The following is a 22,733-nucleotide window of genomic DNA, read 5'->3' on the forward strand; positions in this document are numbered from 1 at the left end:
GGCAGTTATATTGGACCTTAAAGGGGCTCACCAGGAGGCAGAGGGAACAGCATGTGCCAAGGCACAGAGGTGAATTGAGAGCAGGCTGGGGGTGGGGCTGGGGTGGCCGGTGAAGCGGTCTCGAGCAGGGGGGCTGGGCACTCAACACCTTCACTTTCAGATGGGCCCCGGCCAAAGGCTGGCCACTGTGCAGGCCATCTGTCCCCCAAGGCCCTCCTGTCAAGGCCCAGGTGGATCTCAAAGAAGCAGAGGACAAGACTTGGGGGGAGCAGTGTCAGCAGCCTGCACCCCCAGCCAGGAGGGGGCGTGGCCAGGGTCTTAGGGGTGCAGTGCAGCCAGACAGTGGACACTGCTGTCCCTCACTGAGGACAGGGCCTCCGACCTCCATCCCCCCCACCCTCTCTCTGTGTCCTCCCTCAGCCCCACGTCGTTGACCAGTGTGGGAGACAGTTCCCGCCTCTAGGCCCATCCATCCACCACCCCTGGGGGCTAGAATCGCTTACAGCTTGGTGTGGGCTCCTGCTGTTAACTGAGAGGTGTTTGGATTCCATCCTGGGGTCTGGATGTGACAAGTCATCCGTTTCACACTTGGCCGTTCATTTTCCTTTTGCTCCCTCGTGACCAACCCGTACAAGGCGTTGCCACTGGAAGTCACAATTTGCTTATAGCATCCCAGGGGTTCCTACGGTGACTGACAGCTCTTTCTGCCGACTAGCAGTTAGCCGCCTGATTTCAGCCGTCAGGTGTGCATGTAGGGTGAGACGTTTCTCAGAGCCTGTATTTAAGTGATGGCTGCTGTCCTTGTTGAGGGATTATTGCCGTTGAAGGGTGCTTGGTGTCCTGAGAAAGCAGTAATCGGGGAGTCCCTACTGGGCAGCCATCAGTTAAGGAAACAGTGCGTTAGGCTGCAGGATAAAAGACTTAATATTGACCTGCCATCTGATAACTTGGGGATGACGCTTTGACTGCATGAGTAGCTGGCTTAGCAGCCCCCACTGCGAGCTGGCCCCGGGCACTGGGCTGCTTCGGTGTGAGTGTCCTGCCTCAGGCCCAGAGCAGGGCTTTCCAGCACTGTCACAGCCTCTCCGCGTCGGGCCTGACAGTTTCTCATCCATCTCCACTGAGATGAGAAAAACAAGATAAAGTTTTCAAACCTTTTCAGTGTAAAGGACTGTCCTTGATTTTGAGATGATGAGTTTTCTACTTGTTCTGGTGTTAAACTGTCTTTTCTTTTTAAAATAAGAGTGACACTAAATGGTAGTTGGCGTTTTGTGTTTTTTAAACACCCTTACTTGGCAGAATTGTTCCTCACCCCGTATTCTCCTTGAAACGTCTTTGGCCCGTGAATTTCTGAAGTCTGGGCCCTGCTTTGGGGCACCCGTTGTTCTCTGAGTCCGGCTCAGCGAACGGCCTGGTCTCTTCCCAGGGTCTCTCGTGTTTCTGTGGTGCTGGATGTCGCTCCTCCCTAGGGTCATAAGCCACATCTCAGGCTCAGCCCCTGCCACGCTGGACTCCAGCCAGCTCCCTACACAGACTCTGGTCAGAACAGCAGCAGCCACTGTCACATCCACATGGTCTCTCCAGGCCAATGAAAAGGTCCTTTGTATGGGGGACCTTTAAAATCTGGTCCTAGAGCCTCCAGAACAATCATCCTCCAAAAGGACTGAGCACAGAATCTCTGATTACAAATTAGATTCCTGGGCCCCACCCTGGCCCTGCCAAATCAGCCCCTCTGCTGCAGCTTGCATACCTCTGGTGATGGGGAGCTCACTCCCTCTCAGGAAATCCTCCCATCTTTACACAGGTCCACATCTTCAAAAGTGTGCCCCCTCTGCCTGGAGACAGCTGGAGAAGGGCAGGGCTCACCCTTCCACGGTTTCCTGAAGTGTCGGCCTTTCCTGGGGGGAAGAAGAGGGACCACAAAGAGAATCCCCACGGTCCTTCGGCTTTGCTCTTGGCAGGAGGGCCCCATCCTCACCATGAAAACCTTTTTTCTTTTTCACTTTTTAAGATGTGGTACATACAGTAAAGCTCCCTTGAGCCCTTCCTGATCTGTACCCCCACAGAGTAGTTTTTCCTGTTCTTGATAAAAATGGCATCAAATAGTATGTGCTCTTGTGCCTGGCTGCTTTCACTGAACTTTATGTCTGTGAGATTGGTCCATTCTGTTGCGTGTACCTGAGGTTGGTTCTTTTTCATCGCTGCCTAGTATTCCACTGCACGAATAGACCACATTATCAATTTATCAAATTGTTATCGTTAACAATTTTCTATTGTTGGTTGACATCTGTTTCCAGTTTCTGGCTATTGTGGATAAAGCCCATCTGCACATTCTCGAGCATGTCTTTTGATGGACAGAAGAGCTCACTTCTCTCGGGCCCATACTAGCAGTGGAATTGCTGGGTTACAGTGTCGGCAGTGTTCAGCTGTAGTAGATACTGCCAGACGGTTTTCTAAGGTGGTTGTACCATTTTCCGTCCCCATCAGCAGTGCGGAGGGTTCCAGTTGCTCTGCACATGACCACCCTTGGTGTCTGTCAATCTTTTCAACTGTAGAGTCCAGGTGGGTGGGGGTAGTAACCCACTGTGCTTTAATGTGCATTGCCCCAGTGAGGGTGAGGAGAATCTCATCATTCCGTGTGCTTATTGGCCACTTGGGGATTCTCTTTTGCGAAGTGCCCCTTCAAGTCTGTTCCTAATTTGAGGGAGGGGGTGTTTGTCTTTTACTTACTGATTTATAGATGTTTTTGAGTACATTCTATATAGAAGGCCATCGTTGGGTGTGTGTGTTGACACTGCCTTCTCCCCCTCTGCGGCTCGCCTTCTGACTTTCAGAACGGTCTCTAGGTGAACTGAAGTTCCTAATTTAATGAAGTCCAAATTATCAATCTTTTCTCCTAGGATTAGTGTCTTTTTTGTCCTGGTTAAGAAATCTCGGCCAATCCCAAGTCTGATGTGCTAATCAGTGCCAGCCAAGGGGGTGGCTAAGAGCTCAGTTTCTGGAGCCTGAAGATGTGGGTTTGAACCTCAGTCTCACTGCTTTTCTGAGCCTCAGTTTCCCCATCTGTACGATGGGGTTGCCCCCTCGTGGGACTGTTAGGAACACACGTGAGCTAACACATGTGACTTGCTTGGTCAGCGTTAACAGTGGTTTTCTCCTCATTGTTGAGAGCTTTAGCGGACTCTTCCCGGATTCAGGCAGTTGCCTTAGAGGACATTGATTGGTTGCTTGCCAGAGACTGGACGCTGCATCCCCCTCCCCTGGGCAGTTGACAGAAACACCGATCTCCAGCTGCCCGGCCCCCGAAATGATTCTGAGGTCTGGGTGGGTCCCCATCCTTGGGAGCTTTTAATATCCTACCAGCGTGGGAACCTCATTTGAGAGGAGGAGACAGGAGGAGAGGGAGAGGGGGCTGCCCAGGGTCCCAGCGAGACCAAGGCCAGGTCTCTCCCCTGCCCCTCTCCGCCACGCGTCCTGTCCCTGCATAGAGCATAACACCCTCCTTTGCTGTGTTTCAGTGGGGACGCCGTACTACATGTCACCGGAGAGGATCCACGAGAACGGCTACAACTTCAAGTCCGACATCTGGTCTCTGGGCTGTTTGCTGTATGAGGTGAGCGTCTGGCCCGCGGCTCAGCGGCACGTGGTAGTGCGTGCACGGCGGGCTCCCCGCACCAGCGCAGGGTGGGAACCCGGGGCTGCGAGATGTCCGTCTGCAGTGTCGGTACCACCAGGGTCCTGTCCTTCGCCGTGTGCCGGATTAGAACGTGGGGCTGAAGGAGGTCCTTAGAGGGCGGCGCGGGGCAGGCTGCTGCCGTCTCTGCCTCGGGCTGCTCAGACCCGGGAAGGGAGTGCAGCGTCTGCTTGTGTGATGGAGGAGCACAGGCAGGGCCATCTGGTCGCTCGGGGGACCGGTGCTCACCCCAGATCCCCAGCTGCCCCTGCCCCGGTTTCCCTGGTAAGCAGGCAGTTTTGTCCACTGTCACTCACTGTGGATCAGGCCCCAGGCAGGGCCCTGGGGACGGGGAGCCAGCTCTGGGCCCTGCCTCTGAAACGCTCCCCACTGAGGGGTGTCCACGTTCTCCTAAGCCCAGCAACGTGGGTCTCACTAACGACCCCCTCGCCCGAGCTGTGAAATGGAGCCGCCAGATGGCCATTTCCAGATCTGGTGGCCAGCCTGGACCGAGGGACAGCAACATTTCTGAGTCTTGGTAGACTCAGAACATGAGACAGTGTGAACAAATGGAAGCCCCCTCCCATTTTGGCCAGTTACCCCGAGGCCCCAGATAACTGGGGTCTAGGGAGGAGGAGCCACTCTTGGTGGTGAAGCTGTAGCAGCCACCAGTGGGAGGGAGGCCTGAGCCCTCTGGTATCTCCAAGCTGGCGGCCACCCTCCCACCACCCTGGCCCTGGACCACCTAGTGCTTGGCAGCTCTGGGATTCCATCCATCTTGCTGAGCCCCAGTCTCCACATCTGTAAAATGGGCACGGTACCTGTTCCACATTGTCACAGTCCAGATAAACAAAATAACCAACATGAAAAGTTTGAACCCACCCCCACTGCAGGGCTATGAGACCCCAAGCATGGGCTGGTTTTAGAATTGGAACCTTAATTATTTTTCTGCTTCCCCTGGAGTTGTCTTGAGCATTCGTGCAATCTAGTTTAGAGCTCATAAGCTAAAGACCCACATTATTAAGCTGACGTGGCCCGTGACCTCCCAGGGCAGTGATGCTCAGGACAGAGTGTCAAGGGGCCACTGAGAGGGTGGTGTTGGTGGTGCAGAGACTGACTTCTCGGCTTCCTTGGACTGTTGACCCTGGGAATTGACCTCACGGCCCTTGGGTGTAAGCTTGAGGAATCAGCTGCCGGCTGTCGATCCACAAAGGGACCGTGGCGGCTCTCGTGGTCGGGGTCCTTTGGCACTGGGACCTCCCTCCCTGCATGCTGTATCTGAGACGATGAGATCAAAACTCTGATCCCTTTGCAAGGTTTCAATTTCACAGCATCTCTCTTTTTAAGCCAATAGCCTGCTGTTAATAACAGACATTTCATTTTAAAAGAGTGGCCTTGTGGTTAAAGACAAAGCCCAGTGGAACTGTGGCCCCTCATGGCACTTGTGCCTGGGACCCTCTTCTCCTGGAGGTCAGCAGTGTGGGTGACCCACAGTGTCACCTGAAGGTCTGTGGGTGAATCAGGCCCTGACAGTCAGAGGTGGGGAGCACACTGTCTTTTCAGGACTCCATAGGGGCGTCTGTTGTAGGAGGAATTCTGTTCATGAGCACCAAACAGGGGCTGCCAGGGCCAGGCGGTGCCCACCTGAGTGGCTGCAGTGGATGGGGGAGTGCAGAGCAGTTCCTGGCCCCGAGTGGGAAAGAGGGCTGAGTTGTGACTCCTCCCCCATCCCTGTTTCTCTCTGCCCGGCCGCTGGGTGGTTTGGGAGTCAGGAGTGGTTGACTGGGGGTGGGCGTGTGGGGGTGGCATGGGTGAGCTCGGGGGAGGACAGTGGGTGCAGGAGGGACATCAGTGTCTTGAGCAACTTGAGCGAGTTGCTTGAGAGAGTCGTGAGGGAGATGGAAGTTAGACTGTTCTCAGCAAGGAGAACAGGAAAGAAACCCGCTTGTGTGGGGCGCCCCCTGTGTCCACACCTTCATAAGCGTGGGGGGTGGAGTGGGGTCCTGTTGTCTTTGCTGAGAACACATTACAACCAGGTGGGCAAAGCCCCGGGGCGGGGGCTCACTGTGGGCCTGGCGTTCGTCACCCAGGATGAATCATGACTTCAGGGCCTCTCCAGCTGTCCCTCCCAGTGCAGCCACTTCTTCAGGTGACCACTGTGGCCACCAGGGCTGCCGAGGCCAATGACAAAGCCAAGCCCAGGTCACGCACTAACCCGGCGCTCCTGAGCTCAGTGCTCCAGCATCGACAGCCCTGCCCACCCCGGCCTGGGGTCTCAGGAGGGGATTCTGTCCCACCTTTACGTCAGTGCTGACCTGATGGGGAGGGACTGCCACTCCGGGTCTCGCCGGGACCCAGCAAACACCCTCAGCATAGCAGGCGGCCAGGCACCCGATTTTGAATTAGAAAGTGTGTGCGCGTGCACATGCTCGTGTGTGTGTGTGTGTGTGTGTGTGTGTGTGTGTGAGTGAGTGTGTATGGTAATGTGGGTAAGAGATGCAGAGTCCTGGTGTGGGCCTCAGAAGGACCTGAGTTCAAAGCCCAGCCCCCCACGCACCCCCTGAAGGCCCTGGGGCAAGTCAGCCCCTCCCCAGCAGCGTCAGTGGCCCCAGTAGAAAGTGGGCTCACGTGGCGCCTTCCTCAGCGAAGGCCCTCGGACGAAGGAGGGCAGGTCGTTGCCTTGCTGTCTGTGCCCTGCGCAGGCCTAGTGGTGGGTGTTTGCTGCCTGCCTCGGGCAGTGAGTCTCCTGTACCGGCCACATTTCCCTTTTTGCTTTGGCCAGTGGGAAGCCAGAGTGCACCTCGCCTTCCGTCCCCGTGGAGGACTCAGCTTTGTCCTTCTGCCCTCATGGATATCGTCCCTGGTCCCGATGGGTTCGTTCCTCATTGTTTCTTTCTGGGTTTGGGATTTCCATAAGGCGCTTTCTGCCTTTTTGGACCCCGAGAGTCTTCTAAGGTCAACAGACAGACACAAAGGCCAACCAGGGTGTGGAGGGGCCGGGGCTGGGGCCGGGGAGGACAGCCGCTGGCTCCCTGTGCTGGGCTGAGCCTCCCGCGAGAGAGCCAGCCCTGCCCCTGCCCGAGCCTTTGTCTCGGCTCCCAGAGGCAGAGGCGGCCCGCACCAGCCCGCAGCGCCCACTCCGTGGATCCTGGGTCAGGCGACCCTCTGAGTCCTGGTCGTGGGCACCTAAACGCGTGTCTAACAAGGCGGCATCCCTGTCAGTGGCTCCCCAGCATCCAGGCTACGGCTCAGCCGAGTGGATTTATTTGTTGGCAGTGTGTGGGGCCGTGTGGTGTGTAGCCAGGGAGGGACATCTCAGCAGTGGGAAGTCAATGAAATCAATCAGTCACGTCCCGCGGGCTCTGACGTCCTCGGGGACAGCGGTGCTGATCTAAACCTGATGGGCCTGGGCCTCCCACACGAGGGGGCTCTCGTGGCTGATGTGCCGGCCATGGCCAGTCCCTCCAGGGGTGACAGGCCAGGGGGGCTCTGCCCCAGGCTGCCACCTTCTCCCTGCTCCTCCAGCCCTGCGGGGAGGCGGGTATTTTCCCAGCAGACAGGGAAGGAGCCGCATCTGAGCCCAGGGCCTGGTAATTGGAAGGAAACATTGGGCGGACACGCCTGGAGCTCCCGCTGCACAGCCTGTGGCCTGTTCCGGGGGCCCAGCCTGAGGAGCTGCGACAGAGGCTCCCCCACCCACACACCCACCACTCCAGACCCCGGCTGAGGATTCGGCGCCCCCCCCCATCCCATGGAGCACACCTGGGCCGGGGCAGCTGGGGGCCTGAGGTGACCACAGAACCAGGGAAAACTGCCCCCAGTGGGGACCGGCCTGCCCTTCCCCGAGCCCCAAGTGGGTTGGGAGTTGCAGAAGCCCCTGTATGAGTTTCCTGAGGCTGCTGGAACGGATTACCATGAAATCAATGGCTTCCTACAACATAAAATCACTCTCTCGTGTTCTGGACGCGAGAAGTCCAAAATCAGTTTTGCTGGACTAAAAGGCAGGGTCAGCAGGGCTGGTTCCCTCTGCAGGTTCTGGGGAGGATCTGTTTCCTGCCTTTTCCGTGGAAAATGGAAAGGCCACCTACATTCCTTGGCTTGTGACCCCTTCGTCGGATCACTCTGTCAACACACCTCCTTCCCCTCGTCTGCAGTCAAGTCTCCGTCTCCCTCCCTCTTATAAGGATGCTTGTGGTTACATTTAGGGCCCACCTGGGTCGCCTGGGATGCTCTCCCATCTGGGGAGCCTTGATTTAACCACACCTGCCAAAGCCCTCTTGCCGTATAAGGTAACACAGTCACAGGCTCCCCGGATTGAGGCGTGGACGTCTCCGGGGCCGTTCATCAGGCCACCACACCCCCTTCACCGGGGCATCCAGATGTCCACCAAGGACCTCCTGAGGTCACCCTGAGATGCTGATGTTGACCTGTGGACAATGAGGACTACACCTGGCCAGTGCCCCTCAGGGGTGGGGGCCCAGTGGGACCTGTCTTGAGGTCACCATCAGGAGAAACATGCCAAATGGCTTAACAGCTGGGAGCAGTGCCACCCTGGACACCAGAGTGAATCACAGGAATCACACCAGGCCGGTGCCAGCTTCGCTGTAAGAAACTGAGGCTCAGAGAGGGGGAGAGACTTCCCGGGGTCACACAACATGGAAGTGGCCAAGACGGGCACTGCTCCCCAGGCTGTCTGTCACAGCCCGCCTTCCTGTGCGCAGGAGCCAGGCTCTGGGCCAAAGCAGCAGGGACGTGCTGTCCCTCTGGAGCCAGGGCCTCTCCCCTGCTCCCCGGCCATGGGGATAGGCGTGACCATGGTGAAGGAGCCCCTGCAAGGGAAGGCAGGTTGTGAGGAGCCCCAAACGACTTTGGCGTCCCCTCCTCTGCTCCCGGAGCTCCTGCAGAGATGCGTGAGCTTGGTCCTGTTGGAAGGGCCAGTGCTTTATTTTCATTACCCAGCGTGCCCCGTGGAGGCGCCCAGCAGGCCTCCTGGGCTCTGCAGAATTTATTTATTTACGTGGGAGCTGAGCTGAGCACGGAGCTGAAGGAATTGGCTCGTTCGGTGCCAGCCCCGGGATCCTTGGTGGGGGGCCTTCTCCCAGCCGCCTCCAGGGGCCCGTGTGGGACTGACACCAGCAAGAAAGCAGGCTGGGGAAAAGACCAGGGATCAGCACGCTTTGTACGGACTCCTGCTGTGGAATTCTGGCTTGCGCCAAGAGTGGTCCGGATGCCCCTTACCTCGTCGGGGAGCAGGGCTGCACACTGCTTGGCGATTGGCCTCCGGGTTCAGCCTTCACTCCAGGACATGCTGGGAGATACGGGGCGATGAGATGGGTGTCTGCGGCCCTGACAGGGCGGGAGTCAGGCAATCACTGTCCTGTCTGGAGTCAGAGTCCCCTGCTCCCTCTGACATCTCAGATCACACACCAGTTTCTCGGAGCCCTCCCAGCGGGGGCAAGTGCCCACACATTCCCGTATCCCTGGCAATGTGTCATCCCAATAACGTCAGGGAGAAAAAGTTCTGCGTTTGAGAGGCAGACGTGGCTTTGGCAGTTCTAACCAGGCAACCAGCCTCAGCCCCAAACAGCCGTTCCTCCTCTGCTGCGACCACTCAGAGGTGGGTGGTCGCCAGTACGAGGAGATCTGGCCAGCCAGGGAAATCGTTCTAATCCCAGTGTCTCGAGCAGCCCCAGAGGTTCCTTCACAGCCTGATGCCCTGATCTGGGGGGAAGGCCGGTGGCCGGCAGCTGGAGGGGGTGCAGGCAGGACGCTGCTTCTGCTAGAGTCTGTGTTTGTGGATGGAGAAGTCCCTGTGAGCGGGAGGCCGAGAGGGAGCCTCTGGCGTAGCCCACTGCTGACCCTGTTCAAGAAGCTTCTCTGAAATGGTGTGGAGAGGGTGCTGGAAAGGAGGGAGCAATGATCTAAAGGGGATGTTGGATATGGGCCTCGCTGCCAATTTCTGGGGCCCTTCTGTAATCCCAAACAGTAACTCTGTGCAAATCAGATCAGATTGGCCTGTTGAAAGGAGCACCCAGTCCCTCTCCAGGTCAGATGCGTGCAAAACCAGGCCCTTTGTTAGTGGGGCCAACATGTAAATGTCCTTTCTACTCTGAACAGAAACACTTCCCAGGAAAATCCATCTTAATCCTCCAGCCACGACTTGGAGGGCTGCTTGGAGGGCACCTGGATCACCCTGAGTGACCGCCCTGGAGCCTCACCTGCTCTCTGCTGCGGCAACAGATGTCCTTTTGAAACTGCCCAATTAACCTTTCGCACCCAAGAGTCTCATGTTAATTATTGGAAATGCATCACCCAAGTGATGCCATTTCGCACACTCAGCTCCCAGTCAGGCTGGTGGAGCCCGCCATGGCCCCTGCATCCTCATCCTTCCCTGCCAAGTGCGGGGCCACTGCCTGCAGCCACCCTGCAAGGGTGAGTGCCACAGTGCAGATAGGTTCCCAGCCGTCCTCAGAGGGGCCGGAGCCTCTGATCGAGGGAGGTGGTGGTGGGGCGGGGCTGGCCCTAAACACCCATCTGAAAGCCCTCAGCATGGCCTGGCCCCTGGGCCCAAGGGTTCGGCCCAGGCTGGACTCCCGGACCTGGGTCAGAGGAAACCCCAACATCTCCAGGCCACACTCTGCTGCCTCCCCAGTGGCCATTTGTAAACCCAAGGACGCTGCCTGGGCTCTGAAGCCCCCTGGGCCCTTCTGAAGGAGACAGGCACTGCTCTTAGGGCCCCCAGGCCTGTTCATAGGGGTGAGCAGAGCATGGGGCAGACCAGGAAACTAAAGCCGACAGGCACCCACAAACCCAGCTGCCGCAGGCTCCTCCCTGCCCTGAGATATGGCTCGCTGCCCCACCCGCGGGGCCTGAGGACAAGTGAAGGTTCCTCAAGTGTCCCAATACCCTGTCCCAGCCAGAGCCCAGGAGCCTTCACCCGGGGAGTCTGTGCAGAGTGGCCTTAGCTCCTCAAAGGGAACCAGGGCCAAGCGGACAGGCGGGCACAGTCACCCGATGGCGCGTCATTAGCATGAGGCGTCGGGCCGTCTTTGGGGGCAGGCAGCAGTGAGCGGGAGTGATGAGAAGCCCTCGGATCCCATTACGGATTAATCAGCGGATGGGGCTGGCGGGCCCATGCTGGGCTGCCACGTGCTGCCTCACAGAGCCCCCCATGGCTCCTGCGAGCCCCCTTTGAAGGCACCCCCCCAGTAGTGCTTTGACTGGTGGGGTGGGGAGTCTGGGTGTCCTCCAGAAAGGGGAGGCCTGCCTTCAAGGTGGAGCCAGGTGCCACCAGCCTCATCAGAGATGGTGACGGCTCAGTGTGTGGGGCCTTCCCTGGGGCCAGCCAAGATTCACCACAGCCCTGCAGGTGGAGCCTCTTCCCATTTTACAGATGAGGAAACCAAAGGCCAGGTACACAGCAACAAGTGCAGTGCTGGGGTTCAGGCGAGCTGTGGCTGGCTGCAGGGCCAGGCACCTGCTTCCCTTCCGCCCGGAGCTTCCATGAAGCAGAGGGTCCCAGGCCCCTGCATCCTGGGGTGGGCAGCCAGCCTGCCTTCGTCCTCCCGCCTACCCTCCCTGAGCTGTCTGGGCATCCAGCTTCCACAGAAGGCAGCAGCCCCTGCCCTGAACTCCAGGCCCCCAGACTGCAGCTCTGTAACGAGCTGGCGAAAACAGCCAGAACAGAAGCCCCAAATGAAATGCCTCACCTCCCAGCCCACCCCCACCGCCAAAATGTTAGTCCTTAGGTAAGTAATTTCCTAAATTTATTACTTAAGTAGACATCCTCCCACGGGCGTCTTCGGAATTGCTTTTTAGAAATGTAAGACGATGCACTGGAGAGAACCCGCTGGGCCCAGGCACAAACCCCAGAGCAGAGCCTCTGTTTCCCCATCTGCTACGTGCACACGACCAGATCAGTCCTTGAGAGCCCGAGCGTGAGGCGGGGCGTGTGCCTGCACACGGCTGGCCCTCAGTACTCAGCTGCCCCTTCCTTATTGCCTTGAAAGCTTTGTCAACTGAAACCCTCGTCCCGTTTCATTTGCTTTTCTAACAAGAATCGGTTATAACTGCTACTGTCTGTTGAATCCCAGCTTCCGCAGGGTTTGGGGAGTCCTGCTGGACAGTCGCTGCATGAGGACCAGAGGAGGGCCACACCCCAGTCTGGAGTAGTCCCTCTTGCCCCTGGACCTCAAGGCTGAAAACTCCTCTCTCTCATGCCCTTGCAGATGGCCGCTCTCCAGAGCCCCTTCTATGGAGATAAAATGAACCTCTTCTCCCTCTGCCAGAAGATCGAGCAGTGTGATTACCCGCCTCTCCCTGGAGAACATTACTCTGAGAAGGTGAGTTTGCTGTCCCCAGGGCCAGGCCTGGCGAGACCCAGACAGTCAGCAGTCGCTCACCAGGAGGGTCAGATCCAAAATATGACGGCTGTGGGGTTGAGCTTGGGTTCACTTAACAGGGTGGAGAAGGGAAGATTTCTGGGAAGGTGACTCAGAGCCGGAGAAAATAGACTGATTTGACCGAAGAGGTCTCACGGACACCAGCGTGGGCCCCAGGCAGCAGCACTGTGGCCCACCCACTGGCACGGACACCCGCAGGAGCTGACCGAGGAGGCCCGTCGGCACACTTCTGCCCGTTTGGCTCCCAACCCGGTGCTCCAGTGAGGGGCTCGCCACTGCAGGTCCCGGAGACGGGCTCCCAGTAGTATCAGACGACAGGGACCAGACGTAGAGGCAGGAGGTGGCAGGGCCTTGGCTAGCCCCATGCCAGACGGCTGCTGCTCTGCTCCCACGACAGGCCACAGGCAAGCACACTGGTCTCCTTGCTGTCCCAGACCTAAGTCACACCTTTTGGGTTTTTATCTTCAACATTTTACACCGGCTGCAGGGACTCTGGACAGACTCTGACAGGTGTGGCATCGGCTGTGCCAGGTACTAGCTGTGTGTGAGCATCATCTTCCACAATTCCATCACCTTGAAAATACGGCCAGTATTTCTCCTTTGTGGATAAAGTGTGAGGATGAAATGACAGGTTTATAGCACAGCATGGCTAAGGTGTAAGACGGAAGCGTGGGTTTACATACTCCCTTCACCGCTCTTGGGCTAGTCACTGAACTTTTCTGAGTCTCAGTTTCCTTATCTGTAGAATGGGGATAATCCTAGAATTTACCTCCCGGGGTTCGTGTAAGGATTAAGGTAACACATGTGCCGTGCTCAGTCCAGCACCAGGCTGACATTGACCCCGTCATCATCATCAGAAGTAGCCGCTGGAGGTAGCACAGGGCCTGTCTCAGAGTAAATGCTCATTCAGGGTCAACTGCTATCGTTATTTCTGTTCAAGGTTAATGCTGGTGGATGTGAGGGGGAGTCTGAGACCTCCCTGGGCCCGCCCTGCAGGACCACGGGCCATTGCCTCATGTGTATGACTCACCGTGTTGAATCCTGCCCCCCCCAATCCCGTTTCACCACTGAGACTGAGACACAGACGGATTAAGTAACTTGCCCAAGGTCACATAACTTGCATGTGGTGAAGGCAGGATTTGAGCCCAGATGACCGTGCACCTGGCCACTGCGCCATCCTGCTTCTCAGTGGCACACCTCTTCAGTAGCCGGTTGTCCAGCTGGGTCGAGGTGCCGCCTGTGCCCCTTGCTGCACCCCCAATCCTGAAGGCTCTGACGGCTCTGGAAGGGGCAGCCCTTGTCTGCCAGGGGCCTGAGCCCGGGCAGGCCAAGCTGCAGAGACCAGGTATCCCAGTGTGCTCTAACCCTGTGTCCAGGCAGGCTGACCAGAAGGGTCACCAGCCACCCTTCTCCTGGCGGCCTTTGTATGTAACGCCACGCTCACTGGCTTTGCAGACTCCCAGGGGCCGGAGAGCGAGGGTGAGAAGCACACAAGCCCGTAGAGCTGTTCAGCGGACTCTCGTGGCTTCTGCTTCAGTGGCTTCAAAGCTCTGTGTACCTTTGGAGGAAGTACTTGTGCTCTGGAGTGGAAGTTGGCAGAAAAGGAAAAACCAGTTAGATTTCTTTACCAAGTTAATAGTTGCATTTGGTTTTCCTTTTCTCACCTTTTGTTTAAATTTGGCATTCCGTACTATTCAGAAGAAGCCTGGAGCCATGCACCTTGGAGCAAATCACAACTTCCCTGTGCCTCAGTTTCCCCTCTATATATGGGAACCATGATCACGTCAGTCACTCCATCTTCATGCGCGCCCTCCCCGAGCGCCCGGCTTTCACCAGTTATGGCAAGCCTTTCCAGGTCGTGTGTCTGGGAGCGAGAGGCACCTCCTAGCACCAGAGCCCTCAGCACACCTCACTTTTGAAGTTACACCACATCTTAGAGATGGAAATAAAGACACTTATTTTTGTTTCTCTTGATTTCTGGAATTCTCAAACATGCACTTATTGCCAACTTCATGGTTTACTCACAGATGAGCAACGGGGTTTACAGACTTCACCTCTATCTGGGTTTCTTGAGTACTTTACCTGTCACAGGGCAATCACAGCCACCCTCCCCCGAATACCGCAAGGTTCCGAGAAGTATTGTGGCCTCATGGGCAACCCCACACTCCAGGAGTGTCAAACCAGCTGCCGGCTCAGCCGCATCTGTCCAGGGGCTTCCCAGGGTTGGGACACAGTGGAATCCCAGAAAGGTGGCACACGGGTTGGAGGGGATGCTCAAAATGCCTGACCCGGAGGAACCCCTCCTTTGCAGCCTGGAACACCTCAGGAGTGAAACCCAGAGTGTGTACAGTAGCCCCAGGGCCTCTGCATGACCAGTCCCCCCTCCCCAGAGTGCCTGAGCATAGCCGCTGAGTCCCCCGTGACCCCTATTCAGAACCAGCCCTCTCCCTGTTGCTGGCCCGAACGACCCTGCAGGGCCAGCCCCTCCAGCAGCAGGTATTTAAAAGATTGCAGTGAGCCCAGTGATGCAAGTTAAGATGTAGGCTTTTTAAGGTCGTTATTTTAATCACCATTAAAATAATTGGCACTCTGGCTATCAGAAGAAGGGAGGCGATCAGAGGCTCAAGGCGCCCCTCCCCCACCCCGAGGCGGGAGCAGCCTTCAGTGTCTGTATAATTAAAAGCTCCGTCTTTCATGAGCACAATAAAGAGGCCAGGGGGTGGACAGACTGCAGCCCTGCTGCATGTTAATGCATTTATTATGATCAATAAGCCCTTGCCTTGAGTTTTGTCCTCTGGTTTGGGCATCTGACTACAGCAGACGCACGCGCACACACACACACACACACACACACACACACACAGTAGTGTGGACAGTTCAAAGTTCTTTGGAGTCAACCACTCTCAGGGGCTCAAAGCACAACGGCCAGACAGGCCTAGGATTGGTGCTGGCTCTCCCCTGGTGGCTGTGTGAGGGTGCACCCGTCACTTACCCTCTGTAAGCTCATTCCTCACCTCCTAGTTGCTGCCAGGATTAAATGAGTCAATGCAGGTAAAGTGCTGATGAGCCTCAACAAGGCTGCTTTTTTTTGGGGGGCGGCGGGGCGGGGAGTGGGCCCGAGCTAACATCTGTGCCAATCTTCCTCTATTTTTGTATGTGGGACGCTGCCAGCATGGCTGATGAGTGGTGTAGGCCTGCAGTCGGGATCCAAACCCGTGAACCCCAGGCCACCAGAGTGGAGCTTGAACTTCACCACCACGCCACCGGGCTAGCCCCTGCTTTCTTAAGAATAACACCCGTTCTCTCCCCTGCAGCTGCGAGAACTGGTCAGTATGTGCATCTACCCCGACCCCAACCAGAGACCCGACATCAGCTACGTGCACCAGGTGGCCAAACAGATGCATGTGTGGACTTCGAGCACCTGAAGGCAGACGCAGCTGCCTCACCAGAGCCAGCACCACTTTGCCTTACCTGAGTCTTCTCTCCAAAGTGGCCACCTGGTAGCCTAGATCAACTAAGACAAGAGGGGTCAGCACGCTCCCCGAAGGGGGCTGGGCTTTGCAGCAGATGCTGAATGCAGAGCAGCTGGGGGGAGGGGCACTGGTCACATGTGACTGGTGGTCAAATTGGAAAGTCCTTTCTTTAACGGTTGTGGACAATCTCAGCTGGGTTGTTAACAAGGTGGGTGGCTCCGCGAGCCCCAGTGCACCCCTTGTATCTGGACTGTAATGTGAATCTTTAGGATAATTCCTTCAGTGACCTGTCAGGGTTTATACCAACAGGAGAATTGCAGGAGGCTGTGTGATTGGTAGCGAGCCGTTGAAAATGGTTAGTAACAAGTTCAGGTTAGCTCTTAGACTCTTTTCAATCAAGCTGTGTGCTTAATTTACTCTGTTGTAAAGGGAAAAAGTGGAAATAATTTTTTAAGTAGAGTGGAGATTTTCCTAATATTTTTATCTATGTTTATAACTTGATGAATGACGATGGAGAACCCAGCATCTGGCACGGAGCTTCAGCAGGCAACTAGTATTTGAAAGCCATGAGTGTCTTCCATGCCATCCGGCTCAGCCGTCTTCTCTGAACACCTGCCATGTACCTGGCATTCCATCACCTGCCTGAATGCTGGCAGTTCACTTAACAACCAGTGTTAAGCGTTTTCCTCTGTGGGAAGGAAGCATGGGATATGGAAAATATAAATGTACAATATGCCCTCAGGCTGTTCTCTGTACAAGTTCTGGTTCTGCAACTTCCTAGCATGACCTTGGGCAAGTTTCTTAGCCTTTCTGAGCCTTAGTTTCCTCATCTGTAAAATGGGACTAATAATATCTACCTTCGGGGTTGCTGTCAGATTGTGAAATAAAATATGCAAGTTATCCAGCACATTGTAGATGATCCAAAAATGGTAGCCACTCACCCCTTCACAAAACTGAAGTCCATGGACCATGTAAGTCAAGAATTAATGTACAACTGTATTACGTGTAGGAAACCAGAATTGTGTTCCTTGATTTCTTGTTCCCAAATAGGATTAACTGTGAAGACTAATTTATAAATGTGAACTTAAGGAAAACTCAAGCTCTGAAGGAAATAGTTTGAATTCTGTTTTTATACGCAAGTTAATCCTCAAAAGGTCTAAGTTGTCATCCACTGACTTGGTGACAGTTCAGCCCTCCAGACAGAGCCCATGCCCGCCCATTCTGCTGGTGTCCTGGTCAGGTGCTCTGGCTGTGGCCAGCTCGCTGACCGGGCCTCCCTGGGGATAAGGGACTGGAGCTGGGCCGCTGCTCGGTTTCCATGTGTGAACTCTGTTCTACTGTAACACTGTCGGGTTTGAGAGATTTTCTTCAGATGCAACCTTTGCTTTGTACTTGTTCTCCGTGTTTGAAATAAAATGGGGTAAGAGGGGGTTACTTCTGTGAATGAGTACGATTCATGGATAATTTTAAAGCAGTTTCACACTGCAGCACAATTTCTTGAGATGCCTTTAAAAACACAATTTCTCAGGCCCCAGACGTTCTGAGTAATCCCGGAATTTTTTTAAGCTCCCCAGATAATTGTGATAATCGTCAGCCAAGTTGCTGCCCTAAATAATTCCATTGTTCTCCCTACCCCACTCCTGGCAGTTTTAACAAGGGAAGCTGGCCCAAGAGTGCATTCGCTCGGGAAGACCGTGGTGCTGGGCCTCTTTCTCATGGTTCCCCAGCCACACTCTCTCTGGGAGAGAGTCAAGGCCCTGTCTCCTGCCTAATACTTACCACTGGAAGATTTTCTGATTCCAGACAGATTTTTTTGCAAATATTCTGCTTACGGCTCAGAGCCTCGACTGTGTCTCCCTTGGCAGAACCAGCCTTGGACACAGATGAACTTGCTTTCCGCACGCCATCCACTTTCAACCCTACGAGAACAATTCTCCCTACCAGCACCCTCTGGAAACATACAGTTTCAACCATGCACCAGGCCTGAGTGTCTGTGACATGATCATATCCTAATTATTACAGTCAGCCCCAAAGCATGCCTTGGATGTCCGTGAAACTGGCCAAAGTGAAGTTTACCCAGTTTCATGCAGTGATGGCAAAGCAAACTACCCATCTACCTGCTTTTTCTTGGTACTTAGAACTGATCATAACTGTCTACTTCTTTCCTACGTGGCTGCTGGGGCAAAAGGCTGTGCTGCACTCATCCTAATAAAAAACAAAGGACCTGGGACCACTCCAAACAAAGAGAACAGTAAGTCAGCACAGGGGGTGGGCATAAAAGTTCATCTGAAGAATCAGAGAAACCCCATCTGACCCCCTGCAGCAGATGAGGCCTCGTCAGTTTCTGGGAGGGTTACCTTGCTCTTACTCCCACCTGAAGACACACCGGCACTCAGGGAGGGATGAATATCTTGAAGGGGAGGCCAGGTCGATGGGCCTTAGTGGCCAAAAAAGACACGCACGGCCCCTAGACCTCAGCCACTCAATCTGGTTTTCATTTTTTATTGGGTTTCATTCAGCAAACACTAGCCAAATGAACGTCTTATAGGAGGAGCCTCCATTGCCCCCAGTCTTCTACAGCAGTAAGCAGCCATCCAAGGACCCCATTCAGGAAGTGTCCATCGTTTGGACTGTCTCTTCCAGAACTTCAATTTCTAGGGTAGTGACCTTTTCAGTGAGGACTGCAGTCGTCCCTTTCTCACACCTGTACTGGCCAAACCTAGTGAGAGAAAGACAAAAGCAGAGTTAGGATGCCCTCCATGGGCCCGGCGGAGGGCTGAGAGAAGGCCAAGTGTCCAGGCGAGGCAGCAGGCAGGCCTGGACAGGAATCCTGGCTCTCCCGACCCCAGCTCTGCGGTGCCCAGGCTCCCTTCATCAGCCCTCATGCCACAGAGAGGGACACCTGGTAGACACGATGCCCACTCAAAGAGGCCACAGAGAGCACCTGGCACTTAGTAGGCACTCAGAGTTCCTCCCCCACGTCGCCATCCTCAGAGGATGCTGGAAAGCATTTGGTCATTTGCCTGTAAGCTTCAGCATCCTGAAAGTACCTTGCAGTAACCAGCAGGAAGTAAATCCTTTCATTAAGGTGCCACCCCCCTTCTCTTGCGTAGCAAGTATGACCTGTTACCTTAAATACTTTAAAAATATTTGGAAGCATCAGCAGTATAAAAATGATACACAGCCAGACTGGGGGCCTGTCACTTTAGACCACACGCTTGAGACTCGAGAGGAGAGTTAACTCTCCCCTGCAGGGACGTGGGGGATCACCTCGAGGACACACCCGACCCCTTCCTTCTTGGAGTGGATCTGACAGAGGTTTCTCTGAGCACAAGACAGTCTATAAGATACATATTTGAACGGCTAATTCTCACACTGGGGCCAGGAATTACGATACTGTCCAAGAACAGCACAAATCCAACTGTTCCTCTGTCTGTCCCCAGCTGGGGTATTATTTCTGTCAACCTGGCATGGACTAACAGAAGGCTGCTGGCTGTGCCATGACCACGTGCTCCTCAAAAACCCATCCTCTCAAATGGGCACTTGTGCTCAAAGAGGGAGCAGGAAGCAGACAACAGAGGAAGATGTAAGAGAGCTCTGTATAAACTCAGGAGCTTGCGCAGAAAAGAACAGCTGGCCTTTACTTCTGCTACACGTTCCTGTCCCCCGCACTCTCTGACAGGATCTGAGCAGGGGCACCTTAAGATGTGCCCCGCCCCTCCTCTGCTGGCGTGAAGACACGGCTCCTTCTCCCAGAACGGACCCCTGGCAGCTTGTCGTCCTGGAGCCAGAGCCCCACGTGGCTCCTGTGTGCCTCACTCATCTGAACGGCAGCATCTGTGGGAGGCTGGACACACAGGAGCCTCCTCACCATCCTGGGTTACGGCGCCGGGTTTCAGCAGCACGCAGGGAGGGCTTCTACCTTAAGCCACAGTGGGCTGCAAAACAGGGCTGCAGAGGGCTGAGGGCAGAGGAGCCAGTGGGCATGTGTAAGGCCAGGCCCACACCAGGACCAGGCACAGGACGCCTGCCCAGGCCTAAGGCTCTGCCTCCACCCTGAAAGGTGGTCCACTCTGGGAAAGGTTCCCCTAACCCAGGCAGTGCCCCCTCAGCAGCCACTGGCAAAAAGATGACAGTAGGATTCCACAGTGTGCACTGTCGCCACAGTGCTGCCACCTGGCACCTGCTACAGAGGCCAGGCATTGAGGGGGAGCAGCTCTGCCCAGAGGACAGGTAACTGACACCTGTCCTGTGCCCAGCCCCTTCACACCACCTCGTGAATCTTCACAAGCAGCTGACGTGGTCGTTTTGTTTCTGTCTTGTGCCTGTACAGCCTCCTCTACAGATGAGTGACCTATAGCCCAGGGAAGTATGATGTGCCACTCGTGCACGCCTGTTGGGACAGGCACTCCTGCGCTGAGCACAGGGTCCTCGTCCAACCACAAATACTACTTTTCAATGACTCAAACGTGGCTTCCAGAATCCTCACCCAGGACACTGTTCAGTCTGGATGGAGTGTAACCACCTCCCCGTCTCCAAACTCTTCTCCATGGACTTGCTCAGGTCATGCAGCATCTTGCAAATAACAGGGGAAGGGGCCCTGCAGGGGTTCGGGGCTCCCACCTTCAGGGAGCTCAGCAAAGAGCAGAGCCTGCTCCTTCACACAACCCCAGGCCCAAAGGTTGTTTCCCTTCCTGCTTAAGGCCAGAGGAACTCCATGGGGTCATTCGAGAAGACCTAGGCTAGCTCCATCATTTCACAGACAGGGAGGCTGGCCTGCCCAAGGTCACCACGCCAGGCAGTGACATGTCCCCAAGCCCTGAGCCAGAGCTCGTGGCTGCTGCGCTGCCCCACTGTCAAGAACACAGTGAGTTTCCACCATGCTGAGCGCACACTGCAATGCACGCGGGCTGGTTCTCAATGTCCTATCCTTTCCTTGTGAGTTACTCCTCATTTGGAATTTGAGTATACGTAGTGGGCGTTAAAGCAAACACTCCAGAAGATGATGTGCTCGCTATCCTCTGGTCTTGCCGTGGGGCCGAACGGGAGGTGGCAGAGTTTATAAATACTGCTGTGCTGCATTCAGACGAACGCGGCTGGAGGCGGAGCTCCGGGAGCCACAGGTTGAGCTGCTCAGGCTCCAGGAAGAGGTGAGGAGCCGCAGGTTGTCAGGCAGCTGGACACCCAGCCAGGACTGCAAATGAGCGGCTCATCTGCACACACCCAGCCACCAAGGGCTGGAGACCTTCCAGTGCTGTTGAGCAAATCAACTAGAACTTTTGCCCCCCACTCTGAGCCTGGGCTCTCCACTGAGACGCGACATCTGCTCAGCACAGGCCACGGGCTAAACGGCACGGCCTTCCAGAGAGCAGGCAGCACCGGCAGCTCCCAAGGCTAACTTTCCCAGGCTCTCACCAGCGGTCTGCAACTGCCTAGGACTCTGGGCCCACTCTGGGAAAGCCATGGGCTGGCTGCCCTGGAAAGGCACCTTGTCACAGAATTTCACACAGAATTCACGGGATTCTTGAAGAGACTAGAGAAGGGACAGCAGGTGATTCAAACCTCTCCCCCAAACCCCCAGCCTAGGGCTCTTTCCTGGCCCCACTGCACCTCTCCCATAAATATTTTACAAGTTAAATCACTTGTCTATATCTGACAGCAGCCGACAATCATAAAGCAAATAACGGCTCAAAGGTCTGTTGCGTAAAGCTGGCTTGGGGACACCGGATTTATTTAATATGGGTAAGAATCAAGAAAACCCTGTCCAGATGCTACAGAGAGAGCTCAAGGGTGGCACAAAGCCAGGGGGCACAGGAAGAATTCCATCCCCTTCACTTACCTCGTCCCCTTCTTGTTGGGCACTGAGTACGGGCGGAGAAAGTCCAGCTTGCTCTTGCTGATGACACAGAGGTCAATGTTGCTCCCAGACCCCAGGTCACTGAAGATGCCAGCTGCAATGGCTTCACTCACCAGCTTCTTGGCCTCCTCCTCCTGAGAGAGAACGGCAACAATGACGTCCAGTCAGACTGAGGGCCTGCGCTGACGTCCACAACGTGCTTTCACAAGCAGTGCACAAAAGCCCCTGTGAGGCAGGCATTCTTTTCAATGCCCGTTTTATAGACGCAGAAAGGGCCTCGAAGTAGCTCAATGATTTGCGGAAGGTTCCTCAGCCAGTAAGTGCAGGATTCAGGCCTCTCAAACCCTTTATGCATGTACCCCCTCTTCAATACACTGCTTCACATCAGACAATCACCGTGTAACTGAGGACTGTGGGCTGACAGAGAGCAATTTATCATCTAAAACAGGGGTCAGGAAACTTCTCTTGTAAAGGGCCAAGCAGTAAATATTTTGGGCTTTGTGGATATACAGTCTCTGTCATAACTACTCAACTCAGTCATGGTAGCACAAAACAGCCACAGACAATACACAAACAAATGTGTATGGCTGTGTGCGAATAAAACTTTATTAACAAAAACAGGTGGTGGGCCAAATTTGGGGCTGTAGTTTGCTAACTCCTGTTCAAAAATGTCCAGTAATGGTTGGAACCTGCTTCCTGGAAACCTAATGAAGAAAGTCAATACCATGGAGGAAAAAACTAACACCAAAACACAACAGCTCTGGGAAAATGGTGGCAGAGCCAATGAGGAGACTCCTTGCTCAAGAGAATCTATCACCTCCCACTAACAGGTCTACATGTTCACTGAAGTGATTCCTTTCTTTGAATCACTCTCTACTTCTCCTTTAAGAAGCAAGTCTAAGTCCCCAACAGTTACCCGTGAAAAAGTGGGTTAATTCATCTCTTATCCAAGAAGGCCAATCACATGCCGGGTCCTATGCTAGGAGCTAGGGCCGCAGAAATGGATGAGGCCCCAAGGTCCCTGTGCTGTGGGGACTTAGAGTCCACTTGGTCATCAGACCCAAGCAACTACAATGCAGTGTGATAAAGGCTAATGGATAACTGAGAAAGAGCTGTGGGAATACTGGCTGGAAGGGCTGAAGGACAGGCCACGCACCAGCAACTTAGAAAACAGGGCAATGAAACAGAAGGCAGGCGGCGGAGGCAGCAAGGTGGGACCCGGGGAACACCAAGTTCAAGCTCCTTATGCAACAAGGGCAACAAGGAACGAATCTCCCAAGAAAGGTACTCTAACTTCTGCTTCGACCTCTTCCCACCCCACCAGGTGG

The 22,733-nt window shown here is 55.1% G+C and overlaps 2 protein-coding genes across 5 annotated transcripts in view; one reads left to right on the forward strand and one right to left on the reverse strand.

Moving 5' to 3' along the window:
* The window catches only part of NEK6 (NIMA related kinase 6), an 88,776-nt gene extending 71,790 nt beyond the window's left edge, over positions 1–16,986 (forward strand). For all 4 annotated transcript variants that reach the window (XM_058524006.1, XM_058524008.1, XM_058524007.1 and 1 more), the window contains exons 8-10: positions 3,519–3,613; positions 11,902–12,015; positions 15,390–16,986. In XM_058524006.1, coding sequence (XP_058379989.1) covers positions 3,519–3,613; positions 11,902–12,015; positions 15,390–15,500 — 320 coding nt within the window. In that variant the 3' untranslated portion in view covers positions 15,501–16,986. The remainder of the gene's footprint in view (positions 1–3,518; positions 3,614–11,901; positions 12,016–15,389) is intronic.
* Positions 16,987–18,034: 1,048 nt separating this feature from the next.
* PSMB7 (proteasome 20S subunit beta 7) overlaps positions 18,035–22,733 on the reverse strand; it is a 55,958-nt gene continuing 51,259 nt past the window's right edge. The window contains exons 7-8 of the mRNA XM_058524010.1: positions 21,388–21,539; positions 18,035–18,267 (exon numbers count right to left, since the gene is read on the reverse strand). Of these exons, the coding sequence (XP_058379993.1) occupies positions 18,156–18,267; positions 21,388–21,539 (264 nt within the window). The 3' untranslated portion in view covers positions 18,035–18,155. The remainder of the gene's footprint in view (positions 18,268–21,387; positions 21,540–22,733) is intronic.

The sequence above is a fragment of the Diceros bicornis genome, chromosome 28, assembly GCF_020826845.1.
Source record: "Diceros bicornis minor isolate mBicDic1 chromosome 28, mDicBic1.mat.cur, whole genome shotgun sequence".
NCBI lineage: Eukaryota > Metazoa > Chordata > Mammalia > Perissodactyla > Rhinocerotidae > Diceros > Diceros bicornis.